General features: G+C 25.6%; 1 protein-coding gene across 1 annotated transcript; it reads right to left on the minus strand.

The window, feature by feature from the left end:
• Positions 1 to 1,658: 1,658 nt before the first annotated feature.
• Positions 1,659 to 23,825, minus strand: LOC129965521 (cyclic GMP-AMP synthase-like receptor). Its single transcript, XM_056079491.1, has 6 exons — positions 23,501 to 23,825; positions 20,757 to 20,963; positions 18,272 to 18,433; positions 14,185 to 14,340; positions 11,389 to 11,517; positions 1,659 to 9,852 (listed from the first exon to the last, which is right to left on the minus strand). Exons 1-6 carry the CDS (start codon positions 23,816 to 23,818, stop codon positions 9,673 to 9,675), a joined length of 1,152 nt encoding a protein of 383 aa, XP_055935466.1. The 5' UTR covers positions 23,819 to 23,825; the 3' UTR covers positions 1,659 to 9,672.
• Positions 23,826 to 24,097: the final 272 nt, after the last annotated feature.

Here is a 24,097-nt window from a genome sequence, read left to right on the forward strand (position 1 = left end):
TGGGATGGAGGGATTGGATATTCAATATTCTGCGAGGCACCCAGTAGTGCAACGATGAGTAATAAGGATATATCTATCTAATGCCCTTTTAAAAGCCAGTCTATATAAGGACATGTTACCAGGCATAATATTTGTGCTTATAATTATACTAAGTATATATAATATACTAAACCTCTGGTGTTGATTGCAAGTGGATAAATCATATTTATTGACATGACTTTTTTTTTTTTTGGTTAGAAAGACTACGCTGACAAATTTCAAAATTCATTCTTGTTTGTTTTTTTTACTGCAGTATTCGAATTTGACTACCACGAAGTTCTTGGGAATGACTTGCTTTAAGAAGAGTCACAGTCTATATAAAAGTGCATAATTGTTATTTTTTAAAACTTAATATGATGAGGAAACGGAATAATCAAGCTAAGGAGAAAGCGATTTAACCTTGCATTGTCACTAATGAATCTTGGAAAGGGAGGGGGGAGGAATTGGTTTATATTCCGTACCATTTACATTCGTTTCCCATTATCCTTCCAACATCAATAATCTTTTTCGATTGCATAATTAATCAGAGGATCTGCTAAAATTGGTGAACACAAATATGCAATAGAAACTTATTGAATTAATTAATGTGCAACTGTATAAATAGGCTAAATCTCTTTTAAACTTAATTTAAAAATTAGTTTGAGGGAATGGGACGTTTTTCTACTATATATAACCAAATTAATATATATTTGCTGCACTGAGGAGAATGTCCTCCGTATTGTCTAGTAATGAATTTACAGCTCATTTCTCTGTATCGCTTTTCCATCGATCTTTTTGCTTTCCATTTTCACCACTTTTAATTCAAATGAATTAAATATGAATTCGTCTATTGTTTATTTATTTAGAGATTAAAATAATATGATAAGTACCTTTAAAAAAAATCTTAGTAACTTTAAGGCAAAAAATCAATAAAAAAAACAACGTACAACTAAATTTATGGCGGTATATAATGGTAGGAAATTTATTTTAGCAAGTTCTCGCTGGATATAAATTGATTCTTTCAGTATATGTTTATAAACATCATTAAATTTTAATACATATTTAAACTTCTTAATGGCATATTTTAAAAATTAGATGGTGCAGCCTTTTTTTTCAATTAACTCTTTTTAATGAAATCCACAAAAATATAAAATTTATTTCAAAATCACTATTTTACTTAGTAAAAAGAAACAAATATAGCAAGTGGGGGGGGGATAGTATTGAAAAGAAAGTTTAAATGGATAGCATTTTCTTCAAAATTCTGAAATCACTATCTCAATTCTATTAGAAAAGACTATCCCAACTATATACTTGTTTCTACAAAACTATTACAAATTGAATTCAATTAATATTTCCAGGTATTAATAAATATTTTTCAATTTTTTTTCCCTGAAATCAGAGTGTCATTGAAATTTACAAATGATGAATTATTTCATTAATAATCATGGCATAAAAACCTACACATTTTAAACCTAGTTGGTCATTTTGTAAAATTATCTGGACGAGTTTTCACACTCATAGCATTAAAATCTTCACTATTTTTAAATAAATATTCCAAGTTAAATAAATTTGTCTATTTTTGCATGTGAGCTACAATTGGAAAAATAATAATAATTTCTTTCAAATTAGCAAAAAGTAAATAAGAAAACACCAATGAAATTTTATTAAGAAAATAAATCTCAAAAACACAACAAATTTAAAATTTCACAGAAATTGAATCAATAAATTCTTTATAAATTTAAAAAATCAGGACGTCCACAACAATTTATCAACATTCATGATTTAAGATGGAAAATTAATCACAAACTCATCCTCAAGGACTGTATACACCATGTTGCTCACACATTACACTAGAAGTTGTAGATGGCGTTGCTGCAACAGCGCTTGAGATTGGTTATGGAACAATTCATTCAAATTTACAAAGACATTATTTACATCACCAGGTAAATGCATACAAATAGCATTACATAAGCAATTTAACTTTACATTGAATTAATTACAAATCCATAAAAAATTCAATTTAGAAACATGTATTAGAAAAATTTAATTATATAAAAACTACATACAATGTGAATTCCAGTTTTATTAATTATTAAAAAATACTATAGTATTGCTATTTTTGCATAAAATGTCTTAAATTACTAAACACTAATTCTAAATTGGTTTTCAGTTTAAATAGATAAGTTTTGAAAAAAAGTGAGATTAAATTTAAAGAATTTTAACTATTAAATTTTTTTTTTAATTTAAAGAATATTTCTGTATAAAAATAACATATACATTGTTTAAAACTCCATTATTGCAGCATAACCATTTAAAAGGTCTAAAGTTTAAACTCAAAAAAAATCTTTGCAATCTACATTTATTTACATTTCAACTATTTTGTTCAAATTCTGAATTATTCCATTTTTGTAAACACAAACTATAAGCATAAGAATATATTCCAATACAATAATTTTTCATTCAAAAGTTGTTTTATAGTTATTAATTTAATTAGTGTTATGGAAATATAGATCCCTATTAAAATGACTCATGTAAGTAAAAAAAAGGTGCTTATTTCAAATTCACATTGTCAAAAACAACAAATTTATAATTGTTAAACAGACAATAAAAATGAATACATCGAAATGAAACAGACAAAACACTTTTACATAAATAAATAGTGCACAAATTTACTTTCCCCTATGTAGAACACACACACACACACACACACATATATATATATATATATATATATAAAACAATCACGACATGATTTTAGCAGCAGCTGAAAAACCAGCTTATATCATTAGAAATGAATTTACAATTAGTTTGAATTGCTTAAAATATAAATTTAAATAATCACATAAATAATTTATTTGAAATGATTAAATGATAAAATTAAGAAAACACCAAATAAATATTAATTTTTCAAAATTTAAATCAAATTAATAGAATTTTATGCCAATTTACACATTAAAATTGGATTACAGCTCAGAATCACCAGATCTGCTCTATACCAGTGGGAGTGTTTTTCCCAAATCTTTCAAGCATATCCCTGAATATATCCCCCTGGCCCCCAAAAAAATCTTCTGCACCTTCAGTAAGAAAAAGAATGCCTTATATGGCATTGGAGTACAAAAGTTACGAAACCTTTGGGGTGAATCTTGGATTTTTACTGAATTTATCATGATTCTTGATGAGTTTTTTGGCAATTAATTCCTGGCATGTTGGTAATAGTATACGAAAATCAATTTGTGTTTTAGAATGCGTTCACCCCAACCAATTGAAACAAACAATTTTACACAAAACTACATTTATAGCCACAAAATCCCACACCAAATATGACATATTTAAGTCATTGCGTTTTCGAGTTATCACATTTGCAAGCTTTTGAAGGAACAGACATCAAAAGTTTAATCTGCACGACAAATGTTCAAACTCTCAATGGATTTGGCTCAAAATTTGATAGATGTCTATGATATAAATCGTAAAATTCTGTGCCAAATTTTGTCTATCAAGCTAACTTTGTTTGTATTAACTTATTTTCGAAAGACTGCCTCTGAATCAATTTTGCTCAAAATTTGATAGAAATCTACAAATTGTGTATAATGACCATATATCAATTTTCATCCATCTAATTCAGAGCATTTAGAGTTATCTATGGCACAGACAGACAGACATATTCCAAAAATGTGTCTTTCCAAACTCAGGGAAGTCTAAAACACGGGCATTCATAAAAAAATGAAGTTCAGATTTTTCGATGATTACAATACTTTCTCTAAACTTCATATGCAAAAGAGAAAAAAAGTTAAGATTATGAAGTTTCAAAATGAATTCATCTAAGTGAATGATGCTGTAGTGCCTAAGGCAAATGTGCAATATTTTTTTACTATTTTGTACTCAAGATATACCAAGAGAAAATATCCAACCATGAGATTTTCATGAATCCCCATTATTATTAAAGATATTATAATAAAGTATTAGGTATTGTATTATTAAAGAAAAATTGTAATAAAATTAGTAACACTGAAAAACTTATTTGGGGAATTTGAAAGTGATGCAAAAATTACTTTTAAGCAATAAGATGGGGCGAGGTTACAGAGGAAAAATATAAAAATTTTTATTTTAAATTTTGCCAAGTCCTTTCTTAGTGAGCTGTTGCAAATCAAAAGTAATTACAAGTCAAATTTTATAGCACTAAGTCCAATGATATGAACTGCATAGTATTTAGAATGATTCTTGCATCACACATGTCACAGTTCAAAGATAGTATGCTAATGCTTAAGTTGTGAAAAAAATTCTAATAATCTATTTGACAATAACTAAAATATTTTGCAAACAAGGAAACCACAAGTATAATTTTCAATAATTAATATAATAAATATACATATCAATAAGATAATGAAGAAAACTACAATTTTGCAAAAAGGATTGACAATTACATTACTTAAAGAAAAGTTTCAAAGCATGAAATGATTTAATCCAATATATGAGATTCTTTTTCTACTTGAACAAACATTATTTTCATTCAAGTATTTAAAAATATTTTCTTTCAAAACAAAAAGGTACCTTCAGATGTTTGTTCCAAGAAGAGTTTGTTAAATTAATAAATTTTCTAGTTAAGTTTACTTTAAAATCAATTAAAATAAGTAGGCAATTTAAGTAAAGTTTGTTTTGCTTTTCACATTTCAAAACATCAAAAATTGTCAAAGAGTTTACAAAAATATGAATAACACTTAATAAAAGATATATATCAATAACTGGTCAAAGAAACAGAATAAAGAATTATTAATTATAAAACAAAAGTAATTACAATTCAGGACAAAAGGGCAAAACAATGTATAACAATACATAAGATTAGAAACACTAAGTTTGAAATTTAAGAAACTATAATGCTAAACTAAAATTGAATATAAATTAAAATCCTCATATCTACTGCATAGTAAAGGTTAATTTATATTTGAGGTGAAAAGTAAATTTTGAATTTGAAAGAAAAAAAAAAGCATCTTAAAAATGTCAACTCAGAACAGAAGAATATACTTTAACATCCAACACAATTCTGTGAATTAAATTTTACTCCCTTCGTCATATTATTATATAGTACTGAAGCAGAAATTATAACAATAAATCATATCCACCATAACAAAATTACATTACATTTCAGTTACTAAACAATTCACGTGGTAATATTTTCAATTACATTTGATAAATTCCGAGACTGAAATTGATGAATGTCTTCTGTCAAGTTATAACACACTCACAACCTTATAATATAAAGTTAATATCCTTTCTAGTCCAGCTACATAGCAGTCACTGCAGTGGCATGAAGATAAAAATCACAACTTCAGGATCAGAGGATCACTCATTCTCTTGAAAAATCCCAATCCATTACTTATTACCAATCTGAGTATACTGATCACAATAATAAAATGTCAAACCTCAAAATATTCAAGTGAATATATAAGACGGATGCAAATTTATTCAATTATTAGATTTCACAAAAAATAACAAATCTGTAGGAATAAATTACATACCAAAGAATGGAATTTAAATCATTTACTATTCTGAGAAAGGTAATTTCAATATACAGGAAGTCCACTTTAATTGTGATCAAGCCATTAGAATTAGATATATATTTTCAATTGAGAAAGCTTTAAATACTATAAAACATTATATTTTATGCTATTTGGGTCAAGATTTCAAAATGAGTTAAAAATTTCAAGCTTTAGTGACCAAACATTTAAGAGTTATGAAGCTTTGAATTTCCTTATTTTATGCCAATCAAGGGCAGTTTTCAGGAAATGCTATACATTGATCAGCATATCTTCTTCAAGATGATCATTAAAATCATCTAAAATATCGATATTTATTACAAAGTCAGTTATAAACACAAAAATTTAAAACTTTATTTCAAATACTAGTGTTTCAAAAATATTTTGTTAACATGACTAATAAAACAACAGACCATATACAAATTTAGACAATTTTTTCAGAAGCATATTGATTTTAATCAAATAATTTAAATAAACTTTAAATTTCTTAGTGCATTTTCTATTTGGAAATAAATGTTTACTTGCATAAGACTATGGCATACAATGACAAATTTCAAGTTATGCATAAAATTTTGGCTTAAATTCGTCATCACATTCACCCTCAGTCATTGAACAAGTATAAGAAGAGAGTTTTAAAATTCAAATATAAAAATTTTCAATAATGTACTAGGAAGTTTTTTTATTTGATTAATACCACATTATTCAATAATAGTACTTTAAAAACCATACTTTCAAATAACAGACTGCAAAAATCATGTTGTTGTTACTTATGGCTCTTGTCATAGACAAGCCCGCTGATGAAGTCAGCGTTTAAAGCTGAGTTTGTGCAGTAACTTCTGAGAGTAAAGGTCTCTGAGCACCCGAGGGCAGAAGTCTGACTTCTAACTCATACGAAGACGACACTCACCCACTTGCGTGCATAACCCTTGTTTAAAGTGGGGGGGGGGAGGAGGCTTGTCTTAAAAATTTCTGCTACAAATTAAGTAAATTCATAGCAAAAATTATTAAGACAACAATTTAAATTTTGTGCTTAAAACATATACATATCCAGATGTTAAAAATACAATGACTGGAAACACATACAATGCAAACTGATAACAGAACATATAATACAGAATCCTTTAAGTATATAACAAAATTAATTTTAATTAAAGAGAATAAAAAAGAAAAGTATACTATTCAAAACACCAAATTAGATAACAAAATATTATAGAATCCTAAATCAAAATGAAAAGTAAAATTCAATAATCATTAATGTCATTTTTTTTCCACAAAGTAATAAAAACTTCAGAAAACTGTACAATCTTTCTCAGTAATTATAGTAGAACCACAAGTATTTAGACATAAGTAATCATTTCATTTATTGCTACAAAGATATAACTAAACCATGTATCAGTTAATAAAGTGCTACATCCACTTTTATAAATAATCAATACATCAAATTACTAAATGAATGTCTTGTCACATATAATATGAGGACAATCTGCAAGCTATAAATCAATATATTTATAGCCAACACAATAGTTATCACAAGAGCCTGGAAATAAAAAGGGTCACAAATTCAGGACCACAGAAATCTGTTATATTAAGTGGCCCTATTAAATCAAAGAGCTGATTTGTAAGTAAGAATAAGCTAGTAAATCTTAAATCTTATATGAATACTTATGCGAATCAAATATCCTTCTTCAGGTCTTTGCCAATATTCTTACACCTTTAAATCTTAAGGCAATTCACAAAAATCATTCCATTTAGTAACAAAGTTCAGCACCTAATACTATAAAATGTCAAATTTTAATATATTTTAATGTGAATTTATTAGCTGAATACAAATTTCTTTAAGTAATCAGTTTTTAAACAGCTCACAAAAGACTTACAAATAAATCATATATCATACCAGCAGGAGTGATTCCCTCAAAACTTTTTTGCTTTCTCTCTAATAAACTTGTCTAGCAGAGACTGTCTTACATGGCATTGACATACAATAGTTACGAAATATTAACTTTTGGCGTGAATGCAGCATTTTTACTAAATCTATCATGATATCCACGATGAGTTCTTCGACAATTAATCCTTGGCATGCAATTAATAGTATTCAAAAATAGAATTTGTGTTTAAGACAAGTTTTTCTCAACTGGCTAAACAAAAATTTGACACAAAACTGCACTTTTAATCATAAAATCCCATACCAAATTTGATATATTTAAGTCATTGAGTTTTTGAATTCTCATTTATATGTATCTGAAAGTACAGACCAACAGACATTCAACCTGTCTTTGGATTTGGCTCAAAATTTGGCAGGTGTCTACATTATAGATGTTAAATCTGGGTACCAAATTTTATCTAACTCTCTTCATTTTGCAATTACTGTGTTGGCTTATATTTGAACAGCTGGACAGATATATTTCCTCAGAACAGATTGCACACAAAATTTGATAGAAATCTGAAAATTTGATGTTAAGACCACATACCAAATTTCAATCATCCAGCTCAAGGCGTTTGAGTTATTTTTGTCATACACAAATACACTTTTTTCAAAAATGTGTTTTTTTGTACTCGGGGAAATATAAAATGTGAAGATTTGTCAAAATCCTCAGTTTGAACATTTTGACCATTAATATACTTTAACTATATGTATGAGAATGTAAAAATGAAATTCAAATATTTTTTTAAATATTTGAATTATACTTATAAAACATTTTTATTTTTTTTATAAAAGTAAATTTCTAAAATTAATTTACTTTTAAATTAATTTTTTAAAATTAAATAATTAAAAAATTTATTAAGTAAATTAATTTACTTTTATTTTTTATTTTATAAAAGTACTTTCAACAAACCACATATACATTTTAATTGTAGCCCAATAGATTATTTTTAGACATACATAGATTTAGAGACCTACATATATTTCCAAATAGAAAAATGATGGAAATGGCATAATTTGTATATATGTAAATGAATTACTATAAATAATCAATAAATGAACTGCTTGAAAAATTAAAGTATTTTTTATACAGTCTCTATATACTTTTAATTGCATTTAGCAAAATATTCCTGTTACATTAACATTTTAGACGAGAAGAAAAAATCCACCATTACGAGACTAAAACAGAAAGAAAAAACAAGCTTTGAATTTTATTACTAGACCAATCAAAGACAGCTTTCCTGAGAAACAAGGGATCTTCCTCAAAAAAATCATTGAAATGATCTAAATAATAACATTTAAAGATGTGCTAGGAAGTTTGAAACTACTTTTCTTTAAAATGTTAGTGCACTAAGAATAATTTACCAAATATGACTAACAGAACTTTAGAATTGTATAAAAATTCAAAAAGTCAGAAATCTTTCAGAAGTTCATTGATTGACTCAAAAAAAAATTTAATACTTTGCATTATTTAAAGGATTCTTCACTCTTAAAAGCCAGATTATGGTGAAACTATTTACACAAAATTTTTAGATTTCTTTAAAATTCTGACCAAAATCTATCAAGATGATTTTCAGTTAGTCTCTCAATCAGTGTATAAGAAATATAATATTTACATCAAAATTCTAGAAAAGCTTCAAATTCTAAATCCGTTTGGCTACAGGGAAAGTTTAGAAAATAGCACTGGACCATGATTGGTGCTTACGTCTTTTATATATGAAATTATAAATGGCATATAGCATTTTAAAATAATTATAATGAAATTCACAAAAATAGTTTTAAAAGTATATAACAAAACGATTTTAAAATTACAATTATTAAAAACATTCAATAATGACAGAATTTCTTTTTTTCAATTCTACTAAAAACACAGATAAAATTAAAGCTTTGAAACAATGGAAAATGATCCCATTTGAGAGGATCACATATCACAACTTTTTTCAATTTCAACAGTATCTACATTTATTCAATTCTTAAGAGTAAAGTAGCAAAAAATATTAGATAATGTTTTAATAGATTAAATAATATTTTAAATAGTTTAAAAGTTTCTCTTATTTTCCATATTAATAATCATAAATAATTTAGAATAAGATATTTTAACATTTATCCTCATTAAAAGAAATGCAGTTATTTTAATTATTTGTTAAACTCTTGAAAAATTTCAACTATTTTGCATTAAATAAAAAAAATTGCCATTGAGTTTCATTTATAAATAACATTTAAGTTATTATAATCTGACTTGATGAGTCCAATAAGGTGTTTAAGACGATTGCTCACATTTTTGCATTCATCTTTATTCAATACATGAAAAAGGTTGTAGGAGTCATCCATAAAATATGGTAAGAATTGTTTTTCCAGGCATTTTTGTAGAAAAGTCATTGTCTGCAAAAAAACATATTTATTAATTTTATTTTAATTTCTCATAGAGCATTTTTTCTTAAAATTTAACAAACTTAATAAAATGCTGATTTGAAATAAATTTAATGAAGTATTGGTTTATACAAGTAATTTGAACAAAATTCTAAATCTTGCATATAATAAAAGATGCAAGATTTATGATTTACAAGTTCAAAGAACACGAAATATGCAAGAAGAAAAGATGCTAGTCCCGTCTTTGGTACTACTACCCTTGACTCCAAAAGTTTTACATAGTTCAAATGGCACATTGCAGAAATTTAATAATTCAAATTATTAATTATTGTTATTTTCTTTGACATGAGAATTAAAGTGAAAAAAATTATGCATTCTGTTCTGCTTAATAATTATGCACTTTTGGGAAAGAAAAGAAAAAAAAAACCATATTAGTTTCTTTAAACAAGTTATGAGTTTCTGGATTCAGTACACATTCAGAAAAAAATTCAGTCATCTATGGATTCAGAAATGCCAGATGTATTTGAAAACCAGTTATTCATCCAACATGCAAGCATTTAAAATAATTGGCAAAACCAAAGAACAATTTCCTCAGTGACTGTACCAATTAAACCAATTTTTATTTCATATTATATTAATGCAGTTAATGATAAAATTGAATTTCATATCAAACAAATGGTATCCTTCATTCAACCACCACTTATATATCAAGCTTTGAGAGAAAAATTTGATGATAAAAATATTAAGTCAAGATTATCAATTAGCTGCCGAAAGTTAAGTGATATGAACATCATTAAATACATATTTTCCAATATGATAGCTATTTTGAATTCTCTTTATTAAATAAATATTAGATACTACTGTGTTGTTTGTTTGTCTAAGTTATTAATCAATAAAAAAATATTAACTATTCAATTAATTGTTAAAAAAATTTTTTTAGGCTTCATAATATCTGTGGGGAAAAAAAAAATGCAGAAAATCAAAGAGTGATTTGAATTTCCATTGGCAACATACATATTTTCCAATATGATAGCTATTTTGAATTCTCTTTATTAAATAAATATTAGATACTACTGTGTTGTTTGTTTGTCTAAGTTATTAATCAATAAAAAATATTAACTATTCAATTAATTGTTAAAAAAATTTTTTTAGGCTTCATAATATCTGTGGGAAAAAAAAAAATGCAGAAAATCAAAGAGTGATTTGAATTTCCATTGGCAACAGGAATTCTAGAAATTTATTCTATGAACATTATTTTCAGAAAATTTCTTTTAAAAGGAAATGCCACATCAATTTTATGAGTCAAAAATTAGTTTCCTTTTGGCAACTAAAGGTTGATCAACTAATTCATTAAAAATGATTTCCAGCAAATATATTGATCATAATAATAAAAAAACCCATTAGTATATAAAAAAGAAAATCGTAGAAGAAAATAATAAAACTATTTATAATATATATATTTATTTACATAAAAATTACTTAAAAGTATACAAAACATTTAAAAACATTCAAAATCATAATAATTTTTATATACTTGAGAAATATTACCTCTAAATATCTATCAAATAAATAACTCCCCTGCCAATAGTCAGTTTTTGGATTTGCATCAATTGCCCAAAGGATTAAAGTTTTCAAGTGATAAGAGGCAATATTCCAATTTTCTATGTCACGCAAAAGCTGCAGGGGAAGAAAGAAAAAAAGGCTGTTATGAAGGAGTATGAAAATTAAAACAATTTCAAAATTTCTTTTAAAAAAGCAGTAATGCTTATCATTATACAAGATTTGGAACACTAATAACATCTTTATTGAGAAATGAACCTTAATAGATTTCTCTGAATAATTATTTTGTAAGATATTTCAGAAGGTGTCTTTCAAAAAGAAAGACCTAAATAAAATTTCTTTCAATTTGAAAAATATATACATTATTTACACTAAAGCAGGGTAGCAGCATTTTTGCTATTTAATTTTCTCTGCTAATTCCATGTTTTGTAAAAAACTTTCTTTTTTTTTGGAAGTATCTAAACTTGTTAGAACAATTTTGCTTTTTTTTTTTTTTTTTTTTTTTTTTTTTTTGCTTTTATGGTACATTTTTTTCCCTCTTATGTATCACACGGTACATTCTTAAAAGTGCATGAAAAATAAATTTCTTCATTTTATTATTAAAAAAAAAAAAAAACTTACTAACTAAAATCAACATTAAAAAATTAAGTGCACAGAAAGAGAAACAAGAATCATTTTCAATCATTAGATTTCAGAAAAACATTTTTGAAAACATTTCTCTAATTTTTGAAAACATACTAATCAACATATACAATATACTAGAAGATGTGTGCCCATGTAGACAGGTTTTTCTCATAATACTCATGAATGATATATAATATCACATGTATTCTGCTGAGTGCTTAAATAATCTATTTTCTTTTAAATGCCATCTTCACTATATATACTGTTTAGCAACATTAAAATAAAACTGAAAAATAATTCCACTAATCAGAGAAAAAAATCATTTACAAAAATAAAAGACCAATAACTGAAAAAAAAATGGCATTAATAATACATACTTTTAACTAAAAAAAGGTGGAACAGTTCAAAATAAAAAAAATTCTTCAGTGACAACAAAACTGCATTTTTTAACCTATCAATCTACATATAAAGTATAGAATATTTAACCCATTTGTGCCATACAGAAAAAAATTAACGTATGAATTGGAATATGTTCTTGGAAGGAAATATGTTCTTATCAGTGAAATTTTCTTTATTGCCAAAATAATAATAATAATAATGCCTTAAAATTTTTAAAAAGATAAAATGAATTAATTTCATAAAATCAATTTCAGATACTTTCAAATACAGAAGTCTTCCATGCTATTATAATAGTGCCAGGGATGAGATGAAAGATGGAGGAGGAGATATTCACATTGTATTTAACAATATAGTAATCCCTATTATCAATAATAGCAACCATGGATAAATCGCAAATGCACAAACAAACAAATACAAATTTTGTATTTAAACTCTACAGAATAAAATGACAAGAAAAAAAAGAACTGCACAAAATGCATATGATGGGACAAAAGACAAAGCCTATGAAAAATTATGAAAATACTGATGAATGAATAAATTAGTTGTTTCAAAATAGTCAGCAGAAGCAAAATTTATCAAACTAGATGCAAATACTTCAGAATGGAAGATACTTCTCAAATATGCTGCTGACAATCCTATACAGTTGAAATTTTAATCTTTCATAAAACTAAACATCCTGTTTCTTACATGTACAGAATGGTGGATGCCATCATTTCTGCTTTCAGTAAATGATTTATTTTAAACAGCTGCCATCAGTGTTTTTTCATTTTACACATGAAAAAACACTGATGAAAAACACATTTTATTTCTGATCAGAGAATTGTCCGCTACAGTAACAATTATCAAAAAATAAAAAATTCTGGTTTTGAAATAAATTTTCCTGATGTCTTAGAATTCTTGGCTGTTTTTAGTTTTTTGTTTCTTGGTCAGCTGGCTACTCTGTAGTGTTAAGGTCTTGTAAAATGACAGCTTTTAAAAACAACGAATTATAAGTCTTCTCATAAACAAGCAATTAATCAAGTGCAGATTCATAGTTTCTTTTAAAATTTGTCCACCAGGTGCATTAAAAAAATCACACATTACAAATTGTCTTAAGCCATCTGAATATTTAATAAGAAAAACTGGTAGATGCCAGAAATATTGGTGTAGCAGAATTAAATATAGAAAGAGCATGATATTTATAAGAATGCAAATGAAATGATTCAGAATTCAGCATAATAAGTATAAACTTTTTTTTTAATTTAAAGAATTTAAAACAATAAGAAGTTAAAACATTTTTTCCCTACTTATATACAAAAATTAGAAAAACTTTTCCCAACAACTTATAGCATCTGTTTCTGAGAAGAGTTGTTACACAGAAGGTTTTCACAAACATCGAATTTAAGATGAGATTTCATTCTAATAATTTTAGGGGGTGGGGAAGTGTATTAACACTCTAAGAAATTGAATAAGTTTTTTCAGCCCTTGTAATTGAAATCAAAAGCAGTAAATTTTTATGTTGTTATTTAAATACCATAGGAAGAACATTTTTCAAATTACAGAGATTTTTATTAATGCAGAATGAAATACTTTGAAAGACAATTTCTGTCTGACGAAAATCAAAATAATTGGACACTTGGAGGAAAAATTAGAATATAAAGCACATCCAGTAAAAACTCAAAAATTTTGTCAGTATTCAACATTATCAAAAACAGTAATAATAAAATTTATAACATAAATATTGTAACAAGTTACAGTTACAAAAAAAAAAAAAAGACATACCTTCAGAAGTTTAACAACATTTTTTGCAGATAGTTTATTGAATAGAACTTTTCTTTCTACTTCAGGAAAATCTACTCTCCAGGAGAAATCACACTGAGAAGCTAAAAGCGGAACTTCACCTTTACAAATTTTTGGCACCAGAAACCAAAATTTTTTCTGAAAAATACCAGAAATTAAAAATTTACAAGTTAACATTCATATATTTACTTAATATATTAAACAATTTAAGAAATACATACAGAGTGATTCCATAACTGAGGAAAAATTTGAAGACAGATAAAAGAAGCTGAAATTAGATGTAGAACAGAATAGAAGAATGAAAAAAGCACATTTAGGTAGTAGTTGATACTATCCTAAATCATTATATCCAGACCAGATTTCAAATAGTAAGCATCACTACTCAAAGATTTCAGACAACTATTTTATTTATGAGACAAGCAATAAAGATGATGCCATGATAACTGTATTTTTAACTATGGTGGATTTTAATCATAATGACTTATCATAAACTTTTTAATGACTTGTGCAATTGTGAATTATATACAGTATTCATAAAAATGGTTTATCGTGGTTCTTTTTACTTGTTTTTGATTTTTTTATGTCACATACTTTAGAATCACTTAGTATGTAATATCAAATAAGTAATTATTAAATATATGCCAAAATATTTTATAGTTAAAAGAGTTAAGCCTAATTCATTTCATTCTTATATAACGAGAAGGATTTACTATTGAAACCAAGTAATGAAAACTGCAAATTAAATGTTTATTATAACAAAAAATAAATTTTATCATGGAAATTAATTATAATTTTAGTGCAGAGTAAAAAATTACTTATATTAATATTTTTCATCCACCATTTATCTATGCTACGAACATGCATACATACATACAAAGAGTCAATTTAATTAATAATTTAACCTTTTCAACCCAAGTGGGTATACATGGTCCCAGGGACTTCGTTCTCCGTTGAGTAAATAAATATAACTTTCACATGGGTTATTATAGAAAGAACCATTTTTATATAAGATTTAAAATTTTAATCACGCAGAAGTTGTATCAAAAAAGTTACTTAGCAAAAAAAAAAAAAAAAAAAAAATCGAATTACTATTTGAAGTTGTATTATTACTCAAACATCACTAAACTGACTAAATAGAATGTATGAAATAGGACCTTACAATAAAAATAGGAAAGCTAGTCAATTAGTTAAAACATGTAAAACATGAAAGATCTCATTTACATCATTAATAATTAATTTGCACAGTTCAGCATCAAGAAGTACTAATGCAGTAAAAATTTATACAGTTCAAAGTTGTGCAATTAGTATTAACCCTTTGATGCCTGGTGGTATTACAGTGAAACCACCACTTTCTAAAAATTATTTCTAAACATGCAGTGGTTTCTGATCGAAACCAAAAACTTTAAAATAATGTTCTAATTTTAAAAATTGTCTGTAGATGTCAGCACACTAGTAAATATCCCTCTTACATACAAAAAATGCATTATTTTCAATGCTTTTTCTCAATACTTTCAATTTTTTTTTCCATCAAGAAAAAAAATAAACAAATTCAAAATGCCTTCATAAATTTGTTGTATGAAAGATGTCTACAACAAAAAAGTTTTTCAAATCAAATCGCAAAATAAAAGTTCTTCATACTTGACAACTTTTCAGCCGGTTTCAGAAACATATCAAAGTGCACCTATGGCATAAGATTCTCTACCACTTGAAATGTGTTAGCGAAACTGATCTGTATTCCTTCCCCCGACTCTCTTAGTCAAGTGGCTGATAATTTATGGAGTTTTGTGGGTGAGGAATTTATTTACATTTGAGTAAGGTTTATACGAATAGGATGGATGAAATTTTCACTTTTCAGTTGCATTCTTCTTGTATTAGTAAGCAACCATATTATGGGGACGTTAAATAGATTTTCCAATATAGCATAATTTTCTTAATTTTTAAATGGTTAATTTAAATATTATGTTTCTTCATAACTTGAATATAATGTTGATTGTATTTAAAGTCTAAATGCCACGTAAAAAACTTGCCACTTTAGCTTTATTTGAGGATTACTTGCTACTAAAATTGTTTATTTTTCATTTATAATTTTTTTCATGCTGTCAGATTGCATAAGTAGTTTTCATTGATAATATTGTATGTTTTAGTATTTCCATGAATAAATAATGAATAATTATGTTACAAAACGAAATAAAAAGTATTTATTAGTCATAAGAAGAATATGTCGTAAGTGTGTAGTGGTACTCCAGTGACCCCCCCCCTCTTGTGGTGCAGTCCATTATAAATTTTTTAAAGGTATTTTCTCTTCCCTTAGATCCTAAACATGTAAATTAATTACATTATTTTTTAAAATTTAGAAAATTTATGTTTGTTTGCTTAAAGGGTTAATATGCAAAAACAGGATTTGAATTTAGGGGTAAATTCAAATTAATATTAGTTGAGACTTATCAATCTGGATGACATTTTGATGAACATATACAAAAGAAACATTGAATTTTAGTTTACATAACTAAAAATTACTTTTAATATTATAAATTAAATCTGAGCAAAAATTTTTTCCTGCCAATAAACTCTAAGGAAAAGTTCATTTTTTCTTCAATATTTGTTAAGTATTACTTTATTACTTCATATTTTGTGTAGCAAATACTTTTAATGAACATAAAATATAAAATTAATTAAATATTTAACATCCTAAGATCACAATTAGTAAATATAACTATTTCTGTTTCTTATCACAGAATCTAATTACATGCACCATTTTTTATAAGCAGAATGTTTACAAGATTAAAACAGTGATACTGAAAAAGAGATCTGAAAGATTAATCTTTTCAGATGAATCTTTTCTTCCAATCCCTGAAGCTCAAAAAATGTATAAGAAAATGAAAAATATATTAATGGTTAATAAAAACAAATGAAGTTAAAGAAAATATTACTGTCATTTTTCTTTAATTCATATATTTAAAAGATAACCAAAAATGACAGTCAAGGAGCTCCGCATTCTTAATAAGTTTCTGTGCACCCTTGCTTAGAATCATTACCAACAGCTTTAAATACCTTGACTTAATTTCCAAATTACCAACTTAAAAAAAATTTCTATGAACATTTTTTTTTTTTCAAATACAACTAAAGCAGTTTCTATTCTAAAATTTACATATACTGGTTATTGAGCTGTCATGGTGACATTGTGGTTAGAAAAAAATTTTTAGGTTATTACCAATTACTTTGTTTGATATGAAAATAACAGCAAAACATTAAAAATTTTCCCATAAGAATTAAAAATGCAATTATTTTATACTCATTTACATTTATTCAAGACCAAATACAAATTTGTCAGATATACAGTGTTTTTCTAGTTATCCATATAATATTTTTTTCCCCATTTTGGAGACATTTAAGATAATTTTAGCTATTCTATGGCATTGATGCCTTAATCTAACAGGGTCATTTATAGAAATTCTTGTTAAATTTTATGCTGTGGCATCTTACTCTAGAAACAATACTTTTGCAGTTATCATTAGGCGTGTGCCATCTAAGCATTCTTATGATCAAAATGCAATATTTTAATCAATATTACAAAAAAAAAAAAAAAAAAAATCCTGGTTACAGGAGTGGCAACATGAAATATTTCTCAAATAGTCTTCTTGTCTTGCACTGAAACTTAAAGCCAACATATAATTATCAGATTTTCATATCAGATTTTAAGAAATTTAGTCTTTAGAACTGGGAAAACTGAAGATTTAGGTACTACAAAAATCTTCTTAAGAATAAAGTGAAGATAATAAAGCTGTGTCCATATTATTCAGTCAAGTTCTCAGTGTAAAATTTGGAAATAATAAAGATGCAAAAATCACTAACATGTAACATGAATAAATTAATAATTTATTCATCTCAATATGAATTTGTCTCAATTAATCAACCATTTTAAAAATAATATAATTTATGTGTCAAGATGACAAACTCCAAATTTTTTTCAATATCAGAATCATGGAAGGAAACAAACATATGCACAAAATACAAAAGTTCTTATTTCCTAAAAAAATTTAAAATCAGCCCAGTGAATTATTATACTTACAGATTTATCAACAGGATATTTTTCTAATATATTATTTATCTTTGTCCCTATTAAAGAATCAAATGAGAATGTGAATGCAGGTAGCAAGTCAATGCTAAGCTGGTAACCTTCAACAGTTTCAATCTCTATTGTTCTCGCAGGACCACTCTGAGAGTTTCGCATCTACAAAATATGAAAGCAATATCAAATGTAATTTCTTTAAATGAAATGCTAATGCAATAAAAACTACAAGATTTGTTAATAAGAAATTGAATATGATATTTTTATGCTATAATTCAATTTAACATAAAGAGCACAATAAAATTTCTTTTGTAGCAATATAATCTTATGCTCTATTAATTATTTAAAGAGAATAATGAAATTCCAATATTACAAAGCATTAAAATTTCTTAATTATAACAATTAAAAATTTATATATATAATATATAAAATATTCAAACTGCTTATGCAATCATATGCACACAATGCAAAGGAATACAGTAATATGAAATTTATTTTTATTAAATGATTACATAGAATCAAAGACACTTTCAAAAGTTCTCTTTTAAAATTAGTGCTAATCAATGTCTTATGGGGGAAAGTTATTAATAAATATTTTCTGCTCTACTATTCAATATTGTGCACAATTTTAAAAATTCTCAAAAATCACACTAGTTAAAAGTTTTACTCAATATTTGTATTAAGTGTAAGTTTAAAAAAATCTTGTAATAATAAAGGATACTATTAAATGCTTTACAATAAAATACTTAAAAATAATGGAAATTAATGGAAGTTCTTTGCTGAATAACCATAAGTCAATCATTGAAAGCATTTGTTTGATATACATGTTTGCTTGTTCAAAGCACTGTTTTTATTGTTACAAATATTATGAAGTACATGGCTTTTCAGAAAAGGCCAATTTATATCTCATTTTACAAAAATTTATGAGCTAACAGAGGTTTTAGCTATGGGCAATAAATTAAGACCACCTGATTTATTTATTTTTGTCATAATAAAATAACAATATGAAACAATAATGTCATAATACAAACAATATGAAATAATAATGTCATAATAATATGAAATAATAAGGTTATTTGTCATAATAATATGACAAATAATAAGGTACAATAATAATAAGGTAATAATAATAAGGTAATTTGTCATAATAATATAACATAATAAAATAACAATAAAATATTAAACATTTTTATCAAAATTACATAGTGTACTTTAAAGGCCAAGGGGGAAAAAAGGGTTTTTTAAAAGCAACAATTTCACACAGATATTAATGTGAAGAATAACATTTAGAATTGTTTATCAGAAAAATTTCATAAGAGTAAGTCTTGGATAAACTTTTCCACAATAATATTAAAAGTTTTTAGAATTACAAAAAAAACTTAATGTTCTATGACAATTAAATCCTTTATATGTTTTCTTATACATTTATTATTATTATTATTATTATTATTATAACCAATATTTTAAATTTTTGTACCTTAATTAATTTCTTTCGTAATTTCTTATTTTTAAATCATTTGCAAATGATTTAAAAATAAGAAATTTAGTTTTGAAGAGTTTAGTTTAGTGCGTGGTCAATATATATCAAAAATTTCCAAAGCATTTATATTGATTTAAAAACAATATTTTTAAAGCTGTTTTTTCGGTATTTGAAGAAATGTCACTTAACAACTTTTTAATGAAATTCATCCCTTGGGATGCACAGAACTTTTACAAGATGTTATAGCACATATGTGGTTATAGAGATGAGCTGATTTCAACTATATATATTTATTCTCATTTTAACACTTCTATTCAACATCGAAATAGCTAACCAAAAATCACTGCATGAAAAATTGCATATTATAATACAATAATTAATTTAAAACATAATTCACAATACAAAAATTGCATTGCAAATTTAAATGCTAAATGGATGGCTTTACAATAGGAATAATACAGGCTCATCATTATACAATTACAATGACTTTGCATACAATTTATGATTCTATTAACAACTTTTAAAAATGCAGTTCCTAAATTTATAATAAATTCAAGATGCAAATCAATCATTAAATGAAAAACACGGAATATAAATAATACACTGGTCATAACAGTAGCAGTTTTATTGGCTATAATTACAAGGCATTTGATTAGCATCAGTACTATCATGGAACTCAATTAGAATTTCAAGTTCTTTACGAGTACCATAATAGCATGTAATAAAAAAAATGTCATAACATATACAAATTCACTGTTACGAAGAACCTTTTGTTTGTCATATCACTATATGAAATTTCCAATGTGAATAAGATATCTCTTGGTACTTATTAATCTTTATACTTAAGGTGGGGGGAAAAAATGGAAAACCTAAATTTTTTTTTTATTGTAAACAGTGAAATATATAAAACAAGAATCATAAGTGAAAATAACCATCTTTGAGTACATATTACATTATGTAATTAAATGGAATTGTTATTCAGCATTTTCTTAGAAGTTAAATTACCTTCTTAATACCTGGAATCATGGGATTACTTTTTAAATACACATCAATAAGACCTTGAAACCATGCAGATATTTTTAATGGCTTAAGATATCCATTTTCTGAGTTTTTTTCGAAAAAATGCAAAATATCCAACTTATTTGGAGGAAAATCGCCGATTTTATTCCACTTCAATTTTGCAAATGTCATTGTCTCTGGGAAAAATTCAACCTGCAAAATAAGAAACTATTCTTCAGACTATAAAATTTCTAAATTTTAAATAAATTAATAATAAGTACATTCAAATGTGAAAATAAAGTTTCTTAATATTTACTAAAATAAAGATGAATGTGTATTTGTGTGTGTGTCCCCAAGTTAAAGATCTACAGGTTCCACAATTTGATTTAGAGCTACCAAATTCGGCATACATATACTTTAGAGGGTAAAAATATAACAATTTTTTAAAAAATTTTCATTAAAATTAAGTTATTTAATTTTGGAATATTTCTATGATAACTTCTAAAAACATAACAGTATAAAAATGTTTTGTATCATCTTAGAATTTAAAGAATCATCTTTTCAATTGTATTAGTTTTCTTTTTTTATATTTAATCAATCTTTAAAAAAATATTTTTTTTAACAAGAATATAAAGATATTTTAGAATTCAGACAGGAATGATAATACAAAATTATATCAATTTTATAAAAAAAACATCAGTTTTTATTTTGCAATCGGAATTATTATCAATATAGTAAAAAATAGTAAAATTAAACTTCTATCCTTAACTCCTTAAATTTCTATTTATTTTCAGTCAGGACTATTAAGACACATTTTTTTTTTTAAATTTTAAGATGAGGGATTAATATAGAAAATAATGTTTTTTTTTTCTTCACAAAAAAAAAAGAAACTTTTTTACAAAAAGCATCATGAACTTTCAATTTCTAGTGAGCACAGCTTGTCATTGTTAGGTTATTCAAAAAAGCTTATGATGATCTATACTCATCATTTCAGTTCAAAGGGTTTACACAGATTATATTGACAAAGTAGATTTCAGAAAAGCAAGTTATATATTTATTTGATTCTGAGAATAATTGTAAAGGATTTAAATTATATTTAAAATGTTATTAACATGAAGAAAAACAGCAAATTTTATACTGTTTTAGGGCAGAAATTAGGTTACATTTTTAAAAGACTAGAAATAACAGAATATATTCATTTTTTTTAATGAATTTTAGGAAAACTGCAGAAAATAAGGGAAATACATAGTAAAATTAACAGAACAACATAAGATTTCTAAGATAGTTGGAATTATACATCCATAAGAATTGGAGCCTAAAAATATTTTACTAAAGAAGCTATTAAGACCATCTTACAATATTAATTTTAGACACCATTAATCCCAGCAAATCAGCTAGTCACTAAAAACAGCTAGTTAAACAATAAATTAGATATAATAGAAAAATTATTTCAAAATACACACAACACACATTATAATCTTTTTTTTTTTTTTTTTTTTTTTTTGGCAAGACTTTTTTATAAAAAGAAATATATCAATTAGAAAATAAATTTCAAAATTCATTTTTTTTATGAAAATACTTTTAAACTTGAATATTTCAAATAACAGTTTTTTTTTTTTTTTACATTGTGAGGGTGGGGGGTGGGGATTCACATTAACAAAAAATCATTCTTAAAACTAGGGCCAATTATCTCGGTTGTTTTAAAATTTTATAAACTTCTTTATAGTTCAGCATAAATGAACGCAGTTATATATCTGGGAACCATTAACATTTTGGGGGTTCCTTACTCAATATTAAAAATATGTAATTAACCTAAAGCTGAATTGCGATCTGTAACACAATATTTAAATATTGTAATATTGCTACACAATAAAGCACTAATTCAATAATTAGATTTAAAAATAAGTAAAGCAGAAGATTTTCTCCCAAGCTATTTAAATGAAATATATTATAGCTTAAAATGAGCCTTTTTGAGATATAGATAAATATTTGAAAACTACTACAGCATTGCAACTAACGAAATAAAACTCACTTTGCAAATAATAATAATAAAAATTAAAAAAAAAAAAAAACTACATATATTTTAGCAAAATTTAATATCTTTATTAGCTAAATAAAGTAAATATAATGCTAAGTAATATTTTATTAATTATTAAAATTTGGTTTAATTGTAGTTAATGATATTTTTTTAATACAGTAATATATACATAAAACATTTTGATTTTATTCATACATTCATGAATTGTAATGAACTGTTATCAGATGTGCAAAAGAGTATAATACCCTCTAGTGGAATACAATATATATCTGTATGCATGCTTTGTTTTAATTGCTTTGGATATTTGAATACCTAGCAAAAATTCAGGAGAATTCATTTGAATATTTCAAATACATTTCATATTTATAAGTTATTTGAAACATTCGTAAATAAAATAGAAGCAAAATTAATTTATAATCAAACTTATTAATCAAATAGTTCAATACTATCGCGTTTAAAAATTTCTTTTTTCATTTAATTAAAAGAATTGGTTAGTAATGCCTTCATTTGCGGCAGTGACTTTCTATATTAAAATACAGAAACTAAAGTTTAATGCCCAACTAGTTTTTTATAACTATGAATCTACAATTCACAATATATGTCAAATTTTTCATTATGTTTGTTTCATTCTATTTAAACAGCCTACGAGAGACTAAATGAAAATATAGACAAATATAAAAAGTAAAACAAAAATTAAATTTCTAAGTAATACCTCTAAATGTATTTGTGCTGGAGCTCTGAAAACAATCTCAATATCATATTCAGATGCATTTGAAATCCTTAGTTCATTATATGAACTCCCTGTTTTGTAATCTCTAAAGTACATACTACGAAACACAGCATCCTTTTTAAAGGCTGGTGTTATATCCTTTAGAAAGTCGGTTACAATGTTGCTACTCCTTTCTGATTCCTTGGCATCAATTTTTATTTTGTTTTTTAAAATCTTATCTATAATACATAAGGCTTCTTTGCAGCTTTTGTTTGTCGATCCATCCTCAGAGAGAGAACTGTTAACCCTACACTGCATCATGTTGCCATTTGGCTACACTGGCGATTTGTCATCTTCATGACCAGAAAAATGTAGCCATGAGGCAACACTGTGCATTAAAAGTAAGTTTGGACTTCTTTGATTCAGTTATCACCATTTATTCTCAATAGATGGCGGTAGGTGTCCGTGGATAACAGTAAATGGAGACATAGCAGTAGACTTTTGCAATCACATAAATGGCCATATTTTGAAATTTTTATTTACTATTAAATGTTTTCCTAGGTCCATTAAAAAAATCATATGCATAAAATGAACTATTAA

The sequence above is a fragment of the Argiope bruennichi genome, chromosome 4 (assembly GCF_947563725.1).
Source record: "Argiope bruennichi chromosome 4, qqArgBrue1.1, whole genome shotgun sequence".
In the NCBI taxonomy this organism is placed as follows: Eukaryota; Metazoa; Arthropoda; class Arachnida; order Araneae; family Araneidae; genus Argiope; species Argiope bruennichi.